The sequence below is a fragment of the Peromyscus leucopus genome, chromosome 9 (genome assembly GCF_004664715.2).
Source record: "Peromyscus leucopus breed LL Stock chromosome 9, UCI_PerLeu_2.1, whole genome shotgun sequence".
Classification (NCBI taxonomy): Eukaryota; Metazoa; Chordata; class Mammalia; order Rodentia; family Cricetidae; genus Peromyscus; species Peromyscus leucopus.
Genome location: NC_051070.1, coordinates 109,630,101 through 109,649,287, shown reverse-complemented (window position 1 = coordinate 109,649,287; position 19,187 = coordinate 109,630,101). Strand labels below are relative to the sequence as shown.

The window sequence follows — 19,187 nt, the reverse complement described above, 5'->3', positions numbered from 1 at the left end:
AGGCCTGCCTACCTGGCTAGTAAGGCCCTGTCTCTTCCAGGAAGCCACCTAGGGTATCCTTCCAAGCCCTAGTCTTCCTAGTGACGCCTGCATTTCCTCCCAGGCCAGACTCATGAAGAGCAGACTGGCCTCATTGCTGGGTGCCTCTGGCCCTACGAAGCTTGGTGGATGACCTTTGTGAGGTTGTGGTTCCTGAAAATCTGGACCTTGCAGAAGGGGAGCTAGTACCCAGCCCAAACCTGAGCCTGCCTTTTCTCAGAGTATGCCCTGCTGTGAGCCAAGTTCACTGTACATAGGTCATTTGTCTTCTTATCTGAAGCCTCAGGGATTTTTGGCTTGGAAACCCCATTTCCCAGAACTTGCGCCATTGGGGGCAGGACACCCAGCAAGTTACCAATTTATAACCAACTTGCTCTCAAGTCCAGAAGCAGCCTGGCAGGCAACTGAAGGCCAATGAAGAGCCCAGCCTCTGCCCACATGTGGAGCATTGTGCTGGTCTTGCCCTCACTACTGGCTGTGCTTCAGACCACCACTGCCACGAAGGTAGCAGTACCCACGGGGGCCTCCATGTATGTGTGGTATGAGCCGGGGAAGGAGCGAACACATCTGGGAAGCTGGGGGAGTGCGTCTGGGTGTGCAAGCATTTCCATAGGCATGTTTGCAGGTCAGTGTGTGTGCAAAGACCTGGGGCTGACTAGTCACCAGGCACTACCCAGAGGTCCTTACCACTTCCTTCACTTAACAGAAGGAGTGACCCTGTTCTTGTCACTTTATAGATAAAGGAAAGCTTAGCCAGTTGCGCCTTGAGGCCGACAGCGTAGCCAAGTAGGTCAGAATGTGGCTGTCCGAGTCCAGCTCTTCTGTTCTGGATGTGTGATTTCTGGGAAATGCTTACATGTTCTATCTGTTTCCTCACCTGAGAGTAATAATATAACCGACTCAGAGGGCAGTGCTGGTTGAAAATCAAGCTCATAATGCCCCGGAAGCGTTCCGTGCCACACATGGTACAGAGCCGACGTCTAATCTGTAAACAAGTCATGCTGTCCCTCCATGCTAAACTTGGGCAGGTGACGAGTTTCTGAACAGTCTGTGTGTGCACAGCATGGCACATGGAGCAGGTAGAGGAGCCTAGGCCTGTATGTGTGTACAAATTCATTCTCTAGCCTCAGGGCAAAAAGTCTATGTGCTGAGTAGTAACCCTGTGGAGGGGCTGGGACAGAGGGACCATTGCAGGCAAAATGGGCGAAGAAGATTGTCACTCCTTCGAGACCTGGTCCTCTACAGATTCTCACAGCTCCTGTGACCGTCCAATAGTGTCCTGTTTTCACGGAGCTCAGAATTTCCAAAACTCAAAGAACTTGTTCACTGCCCTTTTACAAGGCAGAGCTCAGCCTAGACAGAAGGTCCCTGACTCCGGCCTCTCATCTCTGCCCAAGTGTGATCCTGCCAGACTTGGACATTGCCCTTGACTCCTGTGTGCTTGCTATTTCCCATGGGGCCTCAGAGGCCGGCTCTGTGGTGCTGTCTTGTGGGGAATGAGGTCCACAGCTGCCTCTGACTTCAGACAGATGTTCACATGTGATATGTTTGGCGGGGTTCAGCCTGGGGCCTAGTCAGTATCTGTCAGAGGAAGGGTGGGGTTTGGTCCGGAACCAGAGTCGAAGCCTACTCTTGAAGAGTTGGGGGGGGCGTCAGCTAAGCAACCCAGCTCTCTTCCCCTTCCCTTGTCCAGAATGGCATCGACATCTACAGCCTGACGGTGGACTCCCGGGTGTCCTCCCGATTTGCCCATACTGTTGTTACCAGCCGGGTGGTCAACAGAGCTAGTGATGCTCAGGAAGCTACCTTCCAAATCGAGCTGCCCAGGAAAGCCTTCATCACCAACTTCTCCATGTAGGTGTCTTCCTACCCCTTCCGATCCCCAGCCCAGCCCTGCAACTCCATCTCCTCTGGGCCTGAGACGTGTTGGTCCAGAAGCTGGTCCCTCGGGATGCTGCTCCACCTGTGAGCCTCACAGGGAACAAGGGTGTTATCAAGCCCAGAGATATCTCTGTCCCTCCTGTCACCCAGCCTCCTCTCTAAGGACTGCTAGGTGGCAGACCACGAGCCACAGCCTCTTGGAGTCTTTGCCTTTGAGAAGTACAAGCCTAGGGCAACTCTAGGCCAGAGCTAGGAACAAGAAGTCACCAAAATCAGCTGGAAAAATAGAAACGCTAACTCCTGGGGTCCTCTTTGTCACTGCAGAGGGCAGGCGGGTCTACTGTGTTTCCTCAGGAGATGCCAGGGTTCCTGTGGACTCTGAGCTGGCAGTAGTCCATACCTCCCCCCCCCCCCACCTTCCTTCACACCCCCGCCCTGATCTATTTTGCAATGTTTATTAAACTTGGGAAAAATCCATGCTTGGCCCTAGCCTCCTGGAGAGGCAGGCATTGAAGGCAGGCTGCTTCCTGTAGGGGAGCATTTAGGGGTAGAAGGGAGCAAGAGCACTGGCTAGGGTGGGTATTTCTGGAAAACTGCAGGGGTGGGACTAGGTTTCCTGTGACTGGTCCCTCCCTTTCTCCCCACCCACCTCTACCCTGGAACAGTTTCTGTTCTCTGACCCTGGAGCCTAGGCCATTGCATGAGACAGAGAAGTGCAGGGCAGGATTCCCTGTCCCCTGCCCTGGCCAGGAACCCCAGCACAGCATCTGGAGAAACTATGAACTTCCTATCCAGCAGAAGGAGCCAGGCTTCCTGTTCATCCCCATTCTGACCCAGAGTTACACCCTGACTAGAGAAGAGAGAGAAAGATGCCTGTTCTGTGTGCTCCCTTCCCCTTCTCTGCACTTCCACCCTCTCCTACCGCTCCCAGAAGGAGCAGTGTCCATTTATGTCCCTCTTCACCCCACAAGGAACTCCTGGAACAGCCATTGTCTGTGCAGAGAAATGGCCTGGCAGGTTCCTTCTCAACCTCAATGGATGACGGCTAGAAGCTTGTCTCCACCGCTAGGTACCCCAAACCTGCTCCCAAAGATGCCAAGCTCCCTGTAACACCCATCCTAAGTAGGAGGGTTGAGGGAGAAGCTGCAGAGAATGGGATCACATCCTTCAGTCCTTCATCTCCCTCCTGCTCAAGTCTGGCCACACGAGAGGTGGATTCAGGGCTGCGTAGAGAACAGATCGTTACAGTGTTCGGCTGTGACTGGCCGGAGCCTCAGAACAGTTCATAAGGGTCGTGGAGCAGCTTGCAATGTGGGCTGAGTTTAGCCCAGTCCTGCAGTAACACCCATGTGTGCTGACGCTGTGTGTGTCTCAGGATAGCTGAAAGCCTCTCCCAGTGTTATACATGGAGGGCTTCCACACAGCAAGTACATGATCGATGGCAGTGGCCTTAGACAAAGACAGGAGTCCCATCAAGAAGCTCACCAAATTCTAGAAAGATGCTTCTAAAAGAAGTTCTCAACTGTTCTCTCCCCTACCTAGGGTCATCAATGGCGAGACCTACCCAGGGATTGTCCAAGACAAGGCTGCAGCCCAGGAGCAGTACAGTGCAGCAGTGGCCCGGGGAGAGAGCGCTGGCCTCGTCAAGTGAGCCTATGGGGAGGGTGCATAATGGGTAGAGACGGCCCCTGCCTGGACCTTTTAGCCGCGCCCCCTCCAGCAGCCATCCCCCACCTGACCCGATGGGTTCTTGCTGTTCTTATCCCCCAGGACCACGGGGAGACAGACAGAGCAGTTCCAAGTGTCAGTCACTGTGGCTCCCAATGCCAAGATTACTTTCCAGCTGGTATACCAGGAACTGCTCAGGCGGCAACTGGGAACGTACGAGCTGCTCCTCAAAGTAAAGCCGCAGCAGCTGGTCAAGCACCTTCAGGTACCTGGCTGGCACCACGCTCTCTTCCAGGAAGCCCCCTAGATTTCCCTTCCCAACTAAGGCAGCCTCTCCTTGCCACCTAACTTCCTGGGAGCATAACCCACCTCAGGGATCCCCTGGTGACCCATATCTTGCTTCCAGATGGACATCCACATCTTCGAGCCTCAGGGTATCAGCTTCTTGGAGACAGAGAGCACCTTCATGACCCAGGAGCTGGCAGAAGCCCTTACCACCTCACAGAACAAGACCAAGGTGGGTCTGTTATGACCACCAATTGAGGACACCCCAGGGTCAGTCTTTAGTACAGCTGACTATGGTCTAGAGTCCCATAGTTCCCTGAGCTGGGAAGGCTTCTGAGATCTGTGTCCATGCCACTGCCAAGAAGATAGGACGGTAAGACCTAGAGATGGCCAGTGGACCTGTCGAAGAGCTATGGCGGACAAACTTGGAGAGTAGACTGAAGGGAGTGTCCTCAACAGAGATAACTGGATTGCACTGATCGCAGATGCTTGCATGTCCCCAGAACTGGGATTCACACATGAACATGTCCTCCCACACATACCAAATGGAAGCAGTCACTGTCCAGCTCAGAATGAGTCTCCTAGAATTTTCACCCGTGGCTGCATATGGAATCTGATTTTCCAATGTGCACACAGAAGGAGGTGATGGCCTCACTAGACCTCTCAACGTCAGCTTTGATTGCTCCTCCAGGCACATATCCGGTTCAAGCCAACACTCTCCCAGCAGCAAATCTCTCAACATGAGCAGGACACAATCCTGGATGGGAACTTCATTGTCCGCTATGATGTGAACCGGTCTGTCTCTGGGGGCTCCATTCAGGTGGGTGGACTCCAGGCAAGAGCCATGAAACCTCAAAGTCCGTCTTGCATTCAGACGTCTAAGCATGAATGTTCTGGAAGAGGGAGATGATGGCCCTCCTTTGTACGTTGCCCTGGGGGTTGGCTCAGACAAGAAAATGGCGGTTCAGGTGTGGTGATCCTGAATACTATTCCCTTTCTGGGGGCAGAAAAGGTTTGTCTCTACAAAGATCTGCTTTGGTGTTTCCTTCTTTGCCATTGCTGCCCAGAGGCTCGTAGCTCAGGCTTATAGGCAAGTCCAGCAGCGGTGGTCATCATTTGTACTTCCCCGTTAGCCCTTATTTTCCCAGCATTCCCTCTGGATGGGTACCGGGTTCGCTGTGTCTTTTAGTACAAGCCACTTCAAATACTAAAACGGGACAGAGCTGTGGAAAGAGTTCTAGGGCTCTACATGAATACGGAAGTCTTTCGTTAGCAATGGTGAGGATTTGGGGGAGCTAAGGAGCTGGGATAGAGAGGGGTCAGGAAAGGAGAACATGGGCTCCGGGGATTGGGGACGAGGAGGTCAGCCGGAAGCAGGGCAAGGTTGAAGTTCTGATCACCCGGGTGGGCTCTCACTCTGGTCACAGATTGAGAACGGCTACTTCGTGCACCACTTTGCCCCCGAGGACCTTCCTACAATGCCCAAGAATGTGGTCTTTGTCATTGATAAAAGTGGATCGATGTCAGGCAAGAAAATCCAGCAGGTAGGTCTCCTGAACCCTGAGCTCAGCAGCAGCCTGACCTGTTATGGCATCATGGGTGGAGGCTTCCTGGGGCCAAGTTTGGCCCCAAGCATACATTATGAGCCCACCCAAGATACCAGGATACTAGCCCAAGGATCATGCACCTTTGGAGAGCTCCCCTGAGACACCTACCTTATTTTCTCTCCCCCTGATTAGACTCGAGAAGCCCTAATCAAGATCTTGAATGACCTCAGCCCCAAAGACCAGTTCAACCTCATTGTATTCAATGAGGAAATAACCCAATGGATGCCATCCCTGTTGGAAGCCTCAAAAGAGAACTTGAAGGAGGCCACAAGCTATGCTTCCAAGATCAACGCTCAGGGAGGTGAGTGCATCATGGGAGGCTGGGGGTTTCTGTGGTCACTAGCTGGGATGGGTCCTGAGGATGTGTCCTTCAGGGACCAACATCAATGACGCGATGCTGATGGCTGTGAAGCTGCTGGACACCAGCAACCAGGCTGAGCTACTGCCCTCGGGGAGTGTCTCCCTTATCATCCTGCTCACGGACGGGGAACCCACCGCCGGTAAGGACACATGGAGCAAGGCTGCCACTGCTTCCGGGCTGGCTGTGAAACCTGGGGCGGGGAGAAGGGGGATTTCTTTGGCTCTGAAGTTCCAGAAATATCCATTGAGCAAATAATTCATTTCTCATTTCTCTTCCCACATTCATGAGTCTAGGGGAGACGAATCCTGAAACTATCCAGAAGAACGTTCACGAAGCTGTCGACAACAAGTACAGTGTCTTCTGCTTGGGCTTCGGGTTTGATGTCCACTATCCTTTCCTGGAGAAGCTGGCACAGGACAACGGCGGCCTGGCCCGGCGCATCTATGAGGATTCCGACTCTGCCCTGCAGCTCCAGGTGCCAGATTGACCCGAGGTGGGATGCAGACAGTCAGGCAGTCCCCGTCTGCCTCGCCTTAGTGACATATCCCCCACCGCCCTGTAGGACTTCTACCACGAAGTGGCCAACCCGCTGCTATTGGCAGTGGCCTTTGAATACCCCAGGGACGCTGTGGAGGTGGTCACGCAGGACAACTTCCGGCACCACTTTAAGGGCTCAGAGATGGTGGTGGCTGGGAAGCTCCAGGACCAGGGCCCTGATGTCCTCTCAGCCAAAATCACTGGGCAGATGGTGAGTGTGCTGGATCATCCTGGAGCCAAGGGGCAGCTGGGGTCACCTGGGCAGCCTCCTCATTTGCAGCTAGAGGGACTGGGTTCAAGTCCCAGCCTTTCCAAGTTCCAGCTGATTGACACTGAGTGAGTCCCCCAAAGGACACTTTTCCTCAGGGTTTCCTGAAGGACACCAGCCCCAGATGCGTAAATCCAATAAAATGATGTAGTGATGCTCCTGAGAGAACCTAGCACATACAGGAAGTGATCACCCAGTCTGCCCTGCGGCCACCCGACTTTTCTGTGAGCATACGACGAAGGCAGGTGTTCCTTCCCAATGCCCCATTCCCTCCGTCCTCATACTCGGCCTTTGGGGGTGTGGATAGACAGAGAGGACTACGTCCCTTTCACAGGTGAGCAGGCCAAGGTCCAGGCAGGACAGACAATGCATGCTGGTCCCCTCCTCTTCATGGCCACCTCATAGAGCCCCAGCCTTGCTCAGCCTTCTCTGCTCTGGGTGCGGAAGGCTCAGCCTGTCACCTCACACATAAAAACAGTCTTTAGGTTGAGGCATGCAGAAGGAAATAAGGCCGCCCCTCCTTACCCTTCTGGGACAGACAACTTGTACAAAAGGGGAGTGACAACCAAGAATGTTCCTGACAGCATGGATCCAGGAATCCGGCACAGGGTCGGCTAAGATCCAGTGATGAGAGGAGGGAGCAGAGCCCAGAAGGAAGGAAGGGCTGTTAGGGTCGTAGGCCAACCGGGCACCTTGTCTGCAGAGAGCCGCAGTGTATTGGAGAAATTATTTTGGCCATTCCACGTAGTTAAAAGGATATTTATTTAATGGCGTAACTCACAAATTAAGTAATAGGTAGGTCGCAGGGTCTGGGGAAGGTGTAACGCAGTCCAGCGGTGTTCTCTGGAGCTCTGCTCAGTCAACCTCCACCGTTCAGCGTCCTGGCACAGAGAGAGCGCTGGCCCATCCAGCTCTCCGGTCTCCCAGTGCCTCCCCTGGCCCTGCCTCATAGGCGTGACAGTTGCCAGAGTCTCAATGGGGTTTGGAACTTCCAGATCCAAGCTGGAATGGCTACCAGGCAGTGGGTGTGGGGGCCCAGGGCCATGTCTCAGACACAGCCAAGTGGTAGGACTGTTCCTGAAGACTGTGTGGCCCAACAACCGGTAAACACAAACATGACTCAGACTTCAAGCATAAGGGACAGGGTTGCTTATACTTTTCTTTTTTAGTATTGGGAATTGAATCTAGGGCCCTAAGTAAATATTCTAACACTGATCTATATCCCCAGTCCTCTTCTTACTTTTTGAGATGAGACCTTGGTGAGTCTCCTGAGATGGCCTTGAACTTACTCTGTAGCTCAGACAGGCCTTGAATGTTTAATCCTCCCATATCAACCTCCCGAGTAGCTAGAATTACAGGCTTGTGCCACCACACTGTCCTTGGGTCAACCCAGGAAAACAAAATTCATTTAAGGGAAAACATCAAGTAAACAGCTGTTGTAGAACATTATTTTAAGGTGTGTTCCTTTTGTTTATGTTGCATTTGTTTAACTCTGTGAAGCTGTGTTACTGTACCTGTCTAACACACCTGATGGTCTAATGAAAAGCTGAATGGCCAATAGCAAGGCGGGAGAAAGGATAGGTGGGGCTGGCGGGCAGAGAGAATAAATGGAAGGAGAAATCTGGGAAAAGGGAGAAAGAATGAGAGGGAGGAGGACTTCAGGGGACAGCCAGTCATGGAGTAAGAGTGAAAGGAAGATTACAGAAGTAAGAGAAAGATAAGAGCCCAGAGGCAGAAAGTAGATGGGATAATTTAAGTTAAGGAAAGCTGGCTAGAAACAAGCCAAGTTAAGGCCGGGCATTTATAAGTAATAATAAGCCTCCATGTGTGATTATTTGGGAGCCGGGCAGCGGGCCCCCCAAAAAAGAAAAAACAAACAACAAGCAGCTTTACTGTGTAGATAGAGAAAACTCATGCCTGTGGCCTTCATTGCCAAAGCTTTGGCAAGCCAGGCCCTGGGTAAGAGCTGGGGAGAGGCTGGGCAGGAGAGGAGCAGGATGGGCAGAAGACTGTACAGGGTCTCCTAGCTGCCCTTCTGATGAAAGAGGCTTGGGCATCTTTTGCTCTCCCTCCTGATTCCCTAGACGGCCAGCTGGGCCAAACTAAAACCATGACCACCTTTCCCCTGGGAAGAAAGCAGCCACAGGGAAGCCCGTGTGTCCTGCCATCGCCCCACGGGGGCTAGCCCCAGCAAAGGGGCGACGTGGAGCAGACAGCTTGCTGCGGTTCTGGAGTTCTAGTCTGTCTCTGCTGCTAACTATGGGGGAAGGGCCTTCCTTCCCTTTCTTTTCCCTTTCCCCATGTGTGTGGGAGGGGAATCCTTTCTGCTCCACATTGTGTTTGAGACGCCTTCCTTCTACACTGGCTTGGAAGTTGTCTCCCTTGTTATTAAAGGTCAGGTGACCCAAGCTCCTAGCTACACAGCTGTCTTACTATCCTGTCCCCCACCCCACCCCCCACCACACCCCACATCCCCAACAGCTGCTAACATTTCTCCCCACCTCCCTCTTACCCTGGAGGACCCGTGGGAGACCCTCATACTCCTGAACTCCCTTTCTACCTCCACAATTCCCAAAAGGAGCGAAGCCCTCATAGTTACTCCGTGCCCTGCCCTGCCCAAGTCCCAGTCAGGGTTCTCGTGAAGAACTCCGAAGGCTGGTCAGCCGTAGGCATCAGGGCCCTCACTCTCTCACCCGGGCCGGTACCTCTTTCCAGCATATGCAGAACATCACTTTCCAAACGGAGGCCAGCGTAGCCCAAAAGGAGGAGGAGTTCCAGAGCCCCAGATACATCTTTCACAACTTCATGGAGAGACTCTGGGCATTACTGACCATAAACCAACAGCTGGAGAAGATGTGAGTGATCCCTGACCCTTGCAGGCCACTGCGGCTGGTTTCACGTGGTATCAATAAACCTTTCGGCGGTGGGGCAGGCACAGCCGGTGCAGGTTATCTCCCAGGTGTGGAATGAGGCGTCATGGCCGAACTCTACATTCTCCCAAGGGGACTCCCAAGAAGGGACCGGTGAGGGGGAGACTGCTGAGATACCCAGAGACCTCCTGAGTTCTTATGTCTCCAACCCACAGGGTTTCAGCATCAGGTGATGAGTTAAAGGCCCTTGAGTCCCAAGCTCTGAATCTGTCACTCACATACAATTTTGTCACCCCTCTTACACATATGGTGGTCACCAAACCTGAAGGCCAAGAACAATTTCAAGTTGCTGAGAAGCCTGTGGAAGCCGGTGAGTGTGGGCCTGGGTCTTGGCCTCATCATCGGCAAAGATTCACTGCCTTTTAATCAAGCCCCTGCCATCCAGACTCCCAGAGACCCAGGGAGACCCACCCACCTCAGTTCCCTAAGGAGGAAACTGAGGATAGGTCTTGCAGCCCCCTAGATTCGCTGCATGCACCCGTAGTCGGGGACTCAGGAAGCAAGTTAAACATAAGCACTTCGAATTGGCAAAACCGCTCCATAATACCGCCCTTTCCTTTTCTTTTTCTTTGTACAGATAATAGAGGAAGGCATGTCTTCTTAGGAGGTAAGGGCCTATTACAGCTCAAAGGCAGGCCTGTGTACGGTCCACCAGCATGCTGGAGGCCGCCTTCTCCCCTGCAGCCAGGAGCTGGGTTACCTGACCAGACTCACAGGTCTACATAGCCACATGCTCACTCAAATACTGGCTACCCCTCAGGCCTCGACCTGGACTCTAGGTACACAGTCCTCATCCAGATGGAGCCCCAGAGGGCTGGCTCCAGGGAGTAAACACAGGTCTCACTGTCTTTCAGGTAGACATTTTCGCAAGTCTTCTAGCAGAAGACCCGCAAGGCTCAGACCGACAGGTAACAGCGGAAGGAGGGAGGAGAAGCAGACGTTTGTAGAACTGTGGCAGGATGTAGGCTGGGCTCTGCACTTGGCTGTGGAGACAGTGCCAGGGCTAGTCCATTTGGCTGGGAACAGGCCTGTGACTAAAGATCAGGTGTGTTTAATTAGAAGCTGGCCATCTAGACCCTGACTTGACCCAGAGAAGGGGATTTAGTAATCGGGTAATTTAAAGGGCACAGCCCAGGGGAGGATTGATCTTCCAGGGGGGCGTTACGCCAGTGGTTGTCTCCTGGCTAGGGGAGGCTCTCCAGCAGAGAAATGGGGCCTAGGTACCCTCTCTACAGCCTACTCCTGGCATAAGGTCCCTAGTCCTGGCTGTGGGGAACCAGGATGTTGTGAGAACACCGCTCATGTCAGTGTTTTTAAACTAGGAACTAGGGTCCACGCCTATCCCAGCCTGGGTGGTGCTACATTTATAAAACACCTTTCTCCTGGACTTCGTGGACCCCCTGGACCCCCTGGTGAATCTCATCTCCTCTCTGCTAGCTTTGATAGCTTTGATTCCAGACAGCATCTTCTCGTGGGAAGGACACCAGACCTGCCATCCTTATGTGAGCCCCCCCCCCTTCTGACCCACAATTGCCTTCTTTTTCTTCATAACTCTGACTCTGACCCACAGCGGGAGAAAGGCACCAAGCACAGGCTAGGCAAGCACATCTGCAAGCACATCTGCAGAGAGAGCAGGTGGCCTAGGCCTAGCTAGGACCCTGTCCTAAAGCAGAGCCAGGATCCAGGGGCTGGAAGTGAGCACATCATCTCCTGGGACGACCCCCACTTTCCATCCCTCAACCAGCCTCCCCTTTGCCTTGTGCTCTGCATTGTGTGTCAGGTGCATGCTGCCCTGACTCTTGCTCTGCCCCCTAGATCGCCAGCCCACAAGCCCTGACAGGGTACCCCTCTGCTGTGAACCCTGGGCCCCGAGAGGACTCCTGACAAGGCTCTTTGGACCACCATGGCCAATTCTTTCCTTCTTGAGTCACCTCTTCCTTCCCCCAGAGCAGGATTTTATCCATTCTTTGTTCTCACCGGAGATCCACTCCCCCACGATGAGAAAGGAAGCCTTCCCCCATTTCCAAAGTCAGCTACGGTCCCTGGTACTGCTCCCCACTGCCAGTGTGAACTCAGACTCAGTCAGGACCTATCTCCTTGAAATCTCCCCTGCCTGCCCCTCGAGGCCTGAGCTTGATGGGCAGTAAGGACAGGGGCAGCGGGCCCTGCAGGGGCAGCGGGCCGTGTGACCTGACGACCTCTCCCTCTCTGTCCATGGCTGTTCCTGTGCTCACTCACCTCAGCAACCAAAGTTCCCGTGGTTTCAAGTCAAGCTGTGTTACGAGGCATGAAGAAAGAAGGTAAAGGTACCGGGGCTAGGGATGTCATGGACCACTTGCCGGGGGCGCACAAGTGCCTGAATTTGCTTCCCAGCACCAGAAACAAGCCAAAACTCCCGCAGTAGCTCCGGGAGACACTGGAAAAGGGGAGCCCTGGAAGTAAGGGGAGAGCCCTGGGACTCTATAACCTGTTGTGTGATATTCTGCATGTTAAAGTGGAAAGAGAAAGCACCAGCCGCAGTCACAATGCCCTCCTCCTCAGAAAGGGACTACCCGAACCCAGACTTTTTCTTTCTTCTTTTAGAAAGCACCACACCAGATGAAGCCCCACAGCCAGGTAATTAGCCCTCCCAGCACCCCACCCGCCTTTGTCCCGCTAGATTCTCCCTGACCCAGGAACTGTGTACTGGCTGTTTCAGCCCACTTGCAGGCTCCCGCCATCGTCTTACCGCTTCCTGGATCCAGTGTGGACCAGCTCTGTGTGGATATCACACGTTCTCAGGTGCCCATGAAGCTGTTCATAGACCCTGATCAAGGTAAGAGATGCATCCCAGGTATCCACAGAGAAACCCAGACCCCGCTCCTATGACCTATCACAGCAACACACCCACTGTGGGCAAATGTCCTAATGTTCTGTGTACCAAAAAGGCATGCCCTCCCACAGCCACCTACAAGCTTTCACCAGCAACTCCCCAGGACCTGCACCATCAGCTTCCAGAGCTGAGAGGAGGCTAGAGTTGCCTAGAGTCAGGGATCTGTGCAGGGTCACCCAAGATTGTCAGACGAGCCGAGAAAAGAGTAAGGGTGTCCCAGGTAGAGGAGACAGAGCTGAGGAACACAGGGCCCTGTGTCTCCGTGGGCCCCTAGTAGTATGGAGGAGGGGAGTGGTCAAGGAAACATATGTTAGCAAGACTGCCACTCACTCATCCTGGAATGGCCTCACTGGCCAAGCTGAAGTGTCCAGGCAGACACAGGGGGTACAGCAGTCAGCCGGGTTTACGCTGGGCTACAAAGTACTCTGGGACAACCACAACTCCTCATTCCTCTGAGAACCATGGGATCTCCTGCTTCATCCCTCAGGCTCACGTACCTGCCTTGTCCCTGAGGCAGGGACTTTCCACATGACTCTCAGCCATGCAGTGAGCTTGGGACCAGGACACTGCAGGGGACCCATGAATGCTTAGATACTTGAAACAAGACACACACACACACCCTCGTTATCAAAAGTCGAACTAGGTGGCCACCCACATGATTTGAGGTGCAAATCCACAGAAAACCAAAGCTTGAGTGTAGAAATCCTAAGAACTAGACCTGAACCAGGCATGATGGCACACAGCTTTAATCCCAGCACTTGGGAAACAGAGCCAGGCTGATCTCTGTGAGTTTGAGGCCAGCATGGTCTACATCATGTGTTTCTAGGCCAGCCTAGGCTACTAGGTGAGAAGTAGGAGAACTAGACCTGAATTGCTGAGGGAGAACGACCCTTCCGAGGACCCAGTTCCAGGAAGGACATAGTCAGGGAGACCCCTGCTCAGGCCAGTGCCCAGAACTGACTCTGAACTCTCTGGTCTGGTTTTCTTAGGGCTTATGGTAGACGGTGTATATGAGAACGGCAGTTTCTCATGGATCAGCGTGCGCATCCAGGAGCCTCCCCTGCTTGTGGAGGCAACCCCCAAACGCTTGGTGGTGACTCGAGACCGAAAAAACACCGCGTACAAGTGGAAGCAGACGCTGTACTCTGCGTTACCTGGGTAAGTCCCAGGGTGGGGTCCTAGGTGTGTGTGGACTCTCAGGCTGTACTGACTGTGATGTTAGTGATGAGAGGTGGCCAGAAGCCACCGACGTGAAGTGGTTGGTTATAACCATCAACATGAAGTAGTTGGTTATAACCACCGACATGAAGTGGTTGGTTATAACCACCAACATGAAGTGGTGGGCTGTGCTCCTGGCAGGACAGGGGTAGATTTTGTCCTGCAGCTCTGGAAGCATTGTCCTGGGATCTGGACCTCATCCCTCCCCTAGGTCACTAGCCCCTGTAAAGGTGGTGTGGTTTGGAGCTAGCTTTGTGCTGATCCTGTGTGCATAAGCCACATAACCCTTCAAGTCTTAGTTTCCTTACTAAGCACTAGACCCTTCCAGATTCTGAGTCAGAGGCCTAGGGACCCATCAAAGGAAGGACAGGGGGAACGTCTGTCATCAGATGGTCTGGTGTCCCCCATGTGCTGACTGGTGAGCTCAAGATGACATTTATGAGAAGCCCGAGGCCCAGCATCAGGGCTTCGGCATGCTCCTCTCTCTGCAGTGTGAGAATTCTCGTGCTGTAACCTCAACTGGGAGGAACAAGGGAAGGAGGGTTGTTTGGGCTCAGGGTTTTCAGTTTTTGGTCATTGGGTTCTATTGTTTCTGGGCCTGGGCATGGTGAGGCAGATCATCGCGGTGGAGAGTGTGAGCGGAGCAACATGGCTCAGCTCATGACAGCCAAGAGGTAGAGAGAGCAATGGGGCACATGCCTGCCTAGCAAACCTGGCTTTGTCTGCTTTTGTGCCATCTGGGCCCCCCCCCCAGTGCCGCCGCCGCCCGTACCCAGGGTGACTGTCCCTGCCCCCGCCCGTACCCAGGGTGGCTGTCCCTGCCGCCGCCCGTACCCAGGGTGGCTGTCCCTGCTGAGTTGCTAGCTGAGAGGCCAATGGACTCTGGAAATGTCGTTATAGACACACTCCAAAATATCCTTTTGTAATCTCAGTACTTCACAGTCCAATCAAATTGACAATTAAAATCACTCATCAGCCTGTCTCAAGCCTTGCCCTGGAGAGGCCAGCTTCCCTGGTATCACTTGTTGGGGAAGTAGCAGGAAATGGAGCAGATGGTGCCTCTGGGAAGCAGGACTGGCCCGGCTCTCTAGCTTGGTCAGTCACGGGACGCTGAAACGCTTTTGCAGTATGTCCCCTGAGTTCCCAGCCTGTTCCATAGCTTGTCCATTTCCATCTGGGCAAGCCTTTAGCTGGGCCTTGTTCACATTTGACAAATAAGCGTAGTAAGAAAATCCAGTGTGCCATCTGAAGTCCTCCCAGTGTCCATCTGAAGTCCTCCCAGTGTGCCATCTGAAGAAGTCCTCCCAGTGTGCCATCTGAAGAAGTCCTCCCAGTGTGCCATCTGAAGAAGTCCTCCCAGTGTGCCATCTGAAGAAGTCCTCCCAGTGTGTCATCTGAAGTCCTCCCAGTGTGCCATCTGAAGAAGTCCTCCCAGTGTGCCATCTGAAGAAGTCCTCCCAGTGTGCCATCTGAAGAAGTCCTTCCAGTGTGCCCATCTGAAGTCCTCCCAGTGTGCCCATCTGAAGTCCTCCCAGTGTGCCATCTGAAGTCCTCCCAGTGTGCCATCTGAAGAAGTCCTCCCAGTGTGCCATCTGAAGTCCTCCCAGTGTGCCTATCTGAAGTCCTCCCAGTGTGCCATCTGAAGAAGTCCTCCCAGTGTGCCCATCTGAAGAAGTCCTCCCAGTGTGTCATCTGAAGTCCTCCCAGTGTGCCATCTGAAGAAGTCCTCCCAGTGTCCATCTGAAGTCCTCCCAGTGTGCCATCTGAAGTCCTCCCAGTGTGTCATCTGAAGTCCTCCCAGTGTGTCATCTGAAGTCCTCCAGTGTCATCTGAAGTCCTCCCAGTGTGTCATCTGAAGTCCCTCCCAGTGTGTCATCTGAAGTCCTCCAGTGTGTCATCTGAAGTCCTCCAGTGTGTCATCTGAAGTCCTCCCAGTGTGTCATCTGAAGTCCTCCCAGTGTGCCATCTGAAGTCCTCCCAGTGTGTCATCTGAAGTCCTCCCAGTGTGTCATCTGAAGAAGTCCTCCCAGTGTGCCATCTGAAGTCCTCCCAGTGTGTCATCTGAAGTCCTCCCAGTGTGCCCATCTGAAGTCCTCCCAGTGTGTCATCTGAAGAAGTCCTCCCAGTGTGCCATCTGAAGTCCTCCCAGTGTGCCATCTGAAGTCCTCCCAGTGTGCCATCTGAAGAAGTCCTCCCAGTGTGCCATCTGAAGTCCTCCCAGTGTGCCATCTGAAGTCCTCCCAGTGTGTCATCTGAAGAAGTCCTCCCAGTGTGTCATCTGAAGAAGTCCTCCCAGTGTGTCATCTGAAGAAGTCCTCCCAGTGCCCATCTGAAGAAGTCCTCCCAGTGTGTCATCTGAAGTCCTCCCAGTGTGCCATCTGAAGAAGTCCTCCCAGTGTGTCATCTGAAGAAGTCCTCCCAGTGCCCATCTGAAGAGTTCCAGTGTGTCATCTGAAGTCCTCCCAGTGTGCCATCTGAAGAAGTCCTCCCAGTGTGCCATCTGAAGTCCTCCCAGTGTGCCATCTGAAGAAGTCCTCCCAGTGTGCCATCTGAAGTCCTCCCAGTGTGTCATCTGAAGTCCTCCCAGTGTGTCATCTGAAGAAGTCCTCCCAGTGTGCCCATCTGAAGTCCTCCCAGTGTGTCATCTGAAGAAGTCCTCCCAGTGTGTCATCTGAAGAAGTCCTCCCAGTGTGCCATCTGAATATGTCTCTGAATCCCAGTGTGTCATCTGAAGAAGTCCTCCCAGTGTGTCATCTGAAGAAGTCCTCCCAGTGTGCCATCTGAAGTCCTCCCAGTGTGCCATCTGAAGTCCTCCCAGTGTGTCATCTGAAGAAGTCCTCCCAGTGTCCATCTGAAGAAGTCCTCCAGTGTGTCATCTGAAGTCCTCCCAGTGTGCCATCTGAAGAAGTCCTCCCAGTGTGCCATCTGAAGTCCTCCCAGTGTGCCATCTGAAGAAGTCCTCCCAGTGTGTCATCTGAAGTCCTCCCAGTGTCCATCTGAAGAAGTCCTCCCAGTGTGCCATCTGAAGAAGTCCTCCAGTGTGCCATCTGAAAAGTCCTCCAGTGTGCCATCTGAAGAAGTCTCCCAGTGTGCCATCTGAAGTCCTCCAGTGTGTCATCTGAAGAAGTCCTCCCAGTGTGCCATCTGAAGAAGTCCTCCCAGTGTCCATCTGAAGTCCTCCCAGTGTGCCATCTGAAGAAGTCCTCCCAGTGTGCCATCTGAAGTCCTCCCAGTGTGTCATCTGAAGAAGTCCTCCCAGTGTGCCATCTGAAGAAGTCCTCCCAGTGTGCCCATCTGAAGAAGTCCTCCCAGTGTGTCATCTGAAGTCCTCCAGTGTGCCATCTGAAGTCCTCCCAGTGTTTGAGTTCCCGTGTCCATCTGAAGAAGTCCTCCCAGTGTGCCATCTGAAGAAGTCCTCCCAGTGTGCATCTGAAGTCCTCCAGTGTGCCATCTGAAGAAGTCCTCCCAGTGTGCCATCTGAAGTCCTCCCAGTGTGCCATCTGAAGAAGTCCTCCCAGTGTGCCATCTGAAGAAGTCCTCCCAGTGTGCCATCTGAAGTCCTCCCAGTGTGCCATCTGAAGAAGTCCTCCCAGTGTGCCATCTGATTAGTTGTGCATCTGAGTCCTCCAGTGTGCCATCTGAAGTCCTCCCAGTGTGTCATCTGAAGAAGTCCTCCCAGTGTGCCATCTGAAGAAGTCCTCCCAGTGTGCCATCTGAAGTCCTCCCAGTGTGCCCATCAAGGACAGGGTTTCCTGTCGAGGCAGGCATAGTGGGCACCTTTAGTCTCAATATTAAAGAGTTGCCGCAGGTTCTTCCTCCACTTGATGAGAGACAGAATGAGAGAAGACTCCCGACAGATGTTAAAGTGCGCTGTTTAGCGTTAGTCATCTAAGACCGTGGCTCCAGCTGTCAAGACATAGGGCTGAGGGCAGGTGTGTGAGACTCTCCTGCTGCTGTGAGCAGAAACCCCAGGGAACATCTCAAGGGAGGAAGGATTTACTCTGTCCACATCAGAGGTTCCAGTCCGCCATGGCAGGAGGGCGTGGCAGGGCACCGTAGCTCACAGCCTGACAGCCCAGGGCAGAGGATGCCTGCAAGAAAGAACTTTCTCCCTTTTACTCCATCCAAACCCCAGGTTTTGAGATAGTGTGGCCCATGTTCAGGATGGGTCTCCCACCTCCATTTAACCTCCAGAAGTATCCCTATAGATGCATCAGAGATGGATTTTGCTAATATTCCAGGTGCTTCTCAGTCCAATCAAACTGACAATGATTATTATCCACCGCCCCCCCCCCCCCATAAAAGCACATAACATTCATTCGTGAGAAACCTAATTTAAAACCAGAGGAAAGGAATTATAATTCTCTTTTATATGCAATGCAGGGAAATTGGACATGGTTCAGCTCACTCTGGTGCTCCTCTGCCAGTGAGAAAACAGCCATGCCCCATCCCCGGCAGTCACTTTTGCGCCACCTACTGAGACTCCGCACAGGTGTCTCTGCCTTCCTGCTCAGGGTTTGGGGTCTCTCTGCAGCTTGAAGATAACCATGGACAAGAAGGGTCTCCTGCAGCTCAGTGGCCCAGACAGAGTAAACATTGCCCTCTTGCCTGTGGAGGACCCTCACGATGGACTGATACTCCTTGTGAATGACACTCAACACTTCTCCAACGGCATTGATGGGGAACTCGGTACTCCGCCTGCCCTTAGAAAACGCCTGTGATAAGCAAGGGCGGGTGCCTCTCACTCTGCCCACCCTCCTCACTGTCTCTACCCCTCACTGACCTACCCTCTTATCTCAGGTCGGTTTTACCAGACTATCAGCTGGGATCCACCAGGTGGACCAGATAACACGATACGGACACTCAGAGTTCAGGGAACAGAGTACTCTGCTACTAGGTAAGTATACAACCAGCCCGCTGAGCCTGGCTGTGGTGGGTGGGGATTAGGAGGGTGCGAGCTGGGATCTACAGAACCTCACCCTTGTCCCCTTGCTTAGGAACTAAAAACAGATGAAAGGATCATTCAGCTCAGACTCACAGAAAACACACAGGCTATGGGCTGTGGGCAGCAGCATGATCTCCTTGTCCCTCCCCCAACTTCCAAAGTCCTGGGCCCCACCTCACATGCTAAGTCCTTTGAATAATCCTTTGGGCAACTGGGCCTTCCTGACCTATGCCGGAGGGAATTCTGAGGGATCTGAGACTCCTTACACTCCATGTTCCTGTCTATAACTGTCTCCCGTCTCTTCCACCCTACCTGAGATTTGTTGATCATCTATTTATGTTTTTCTCTTATCCCCCCCCCCCCCCCCCTCCAGGCAGTTCAAGTTGAAATACCCAGAAACAGAGATTTCCTGCTGGACCGTGAAGATCTAGCTGCTAGGAGCAGTGTTCCCTGGCACACTGTATTTGTATGCAGATGGGTGACTCTGTATGCCTGCAGGGCCACCAGGAAGGCCTAGATCTTAATGGAGAAGAGAATTCTCATTTGTTACAAATAAATCAGGGTGATGTGAACCCA

At 53.2% G+C, this 19,187-nt stretch overlaps 1 protein-coding gene across 1 annotated transcript; it reads left to right on the top strand.

Moving 5' to 3' along the window:
* The first annotated feature begins 414 nt into the window (after positions 1-414).
* Itih4 (inter-alpha-trypsin inhibitor heavy chain 4) lies at positions 415-19,183 on the top strand. The gene is made up of 23 exons (XM_037208755.1): positions 415-543; positions 1,733-1,893; positions 3,463-3,567; positions 3,691-3,853; positions 3,995-4,105; positions 4,565-4,693; positions 5,301-5,417; positions 5,613-5,781; positions 5,855-5,980; positions 6,135-6,316; positions 6,404-6,589; positions 9,362-9,501; positions 9,732-9,886; positions 10,154-10,183; positions 10,431-10,484; positions 10,899-11,078; positions 11,820-11,876; positions 12,160-12,192; positions 12,275-12,391; positions 13,438-13,606; positions 18,201-18,355; positions 18,467-18,563; positions 18,985-19,183. Exons 1-23 carry the CDS (start codon positions 454-456, stop codon positions 19,040-19,042), a joined length of 2,784 nt encoding a protein of 927 aa, XP_037064650.1. The 5' UTR covers positions 415-453; the 3' UTR covers positions 19,043-19,183.
* The last annotated feature ends 4 nt before the right edge of the window (positions 19,184-19,187 follow it).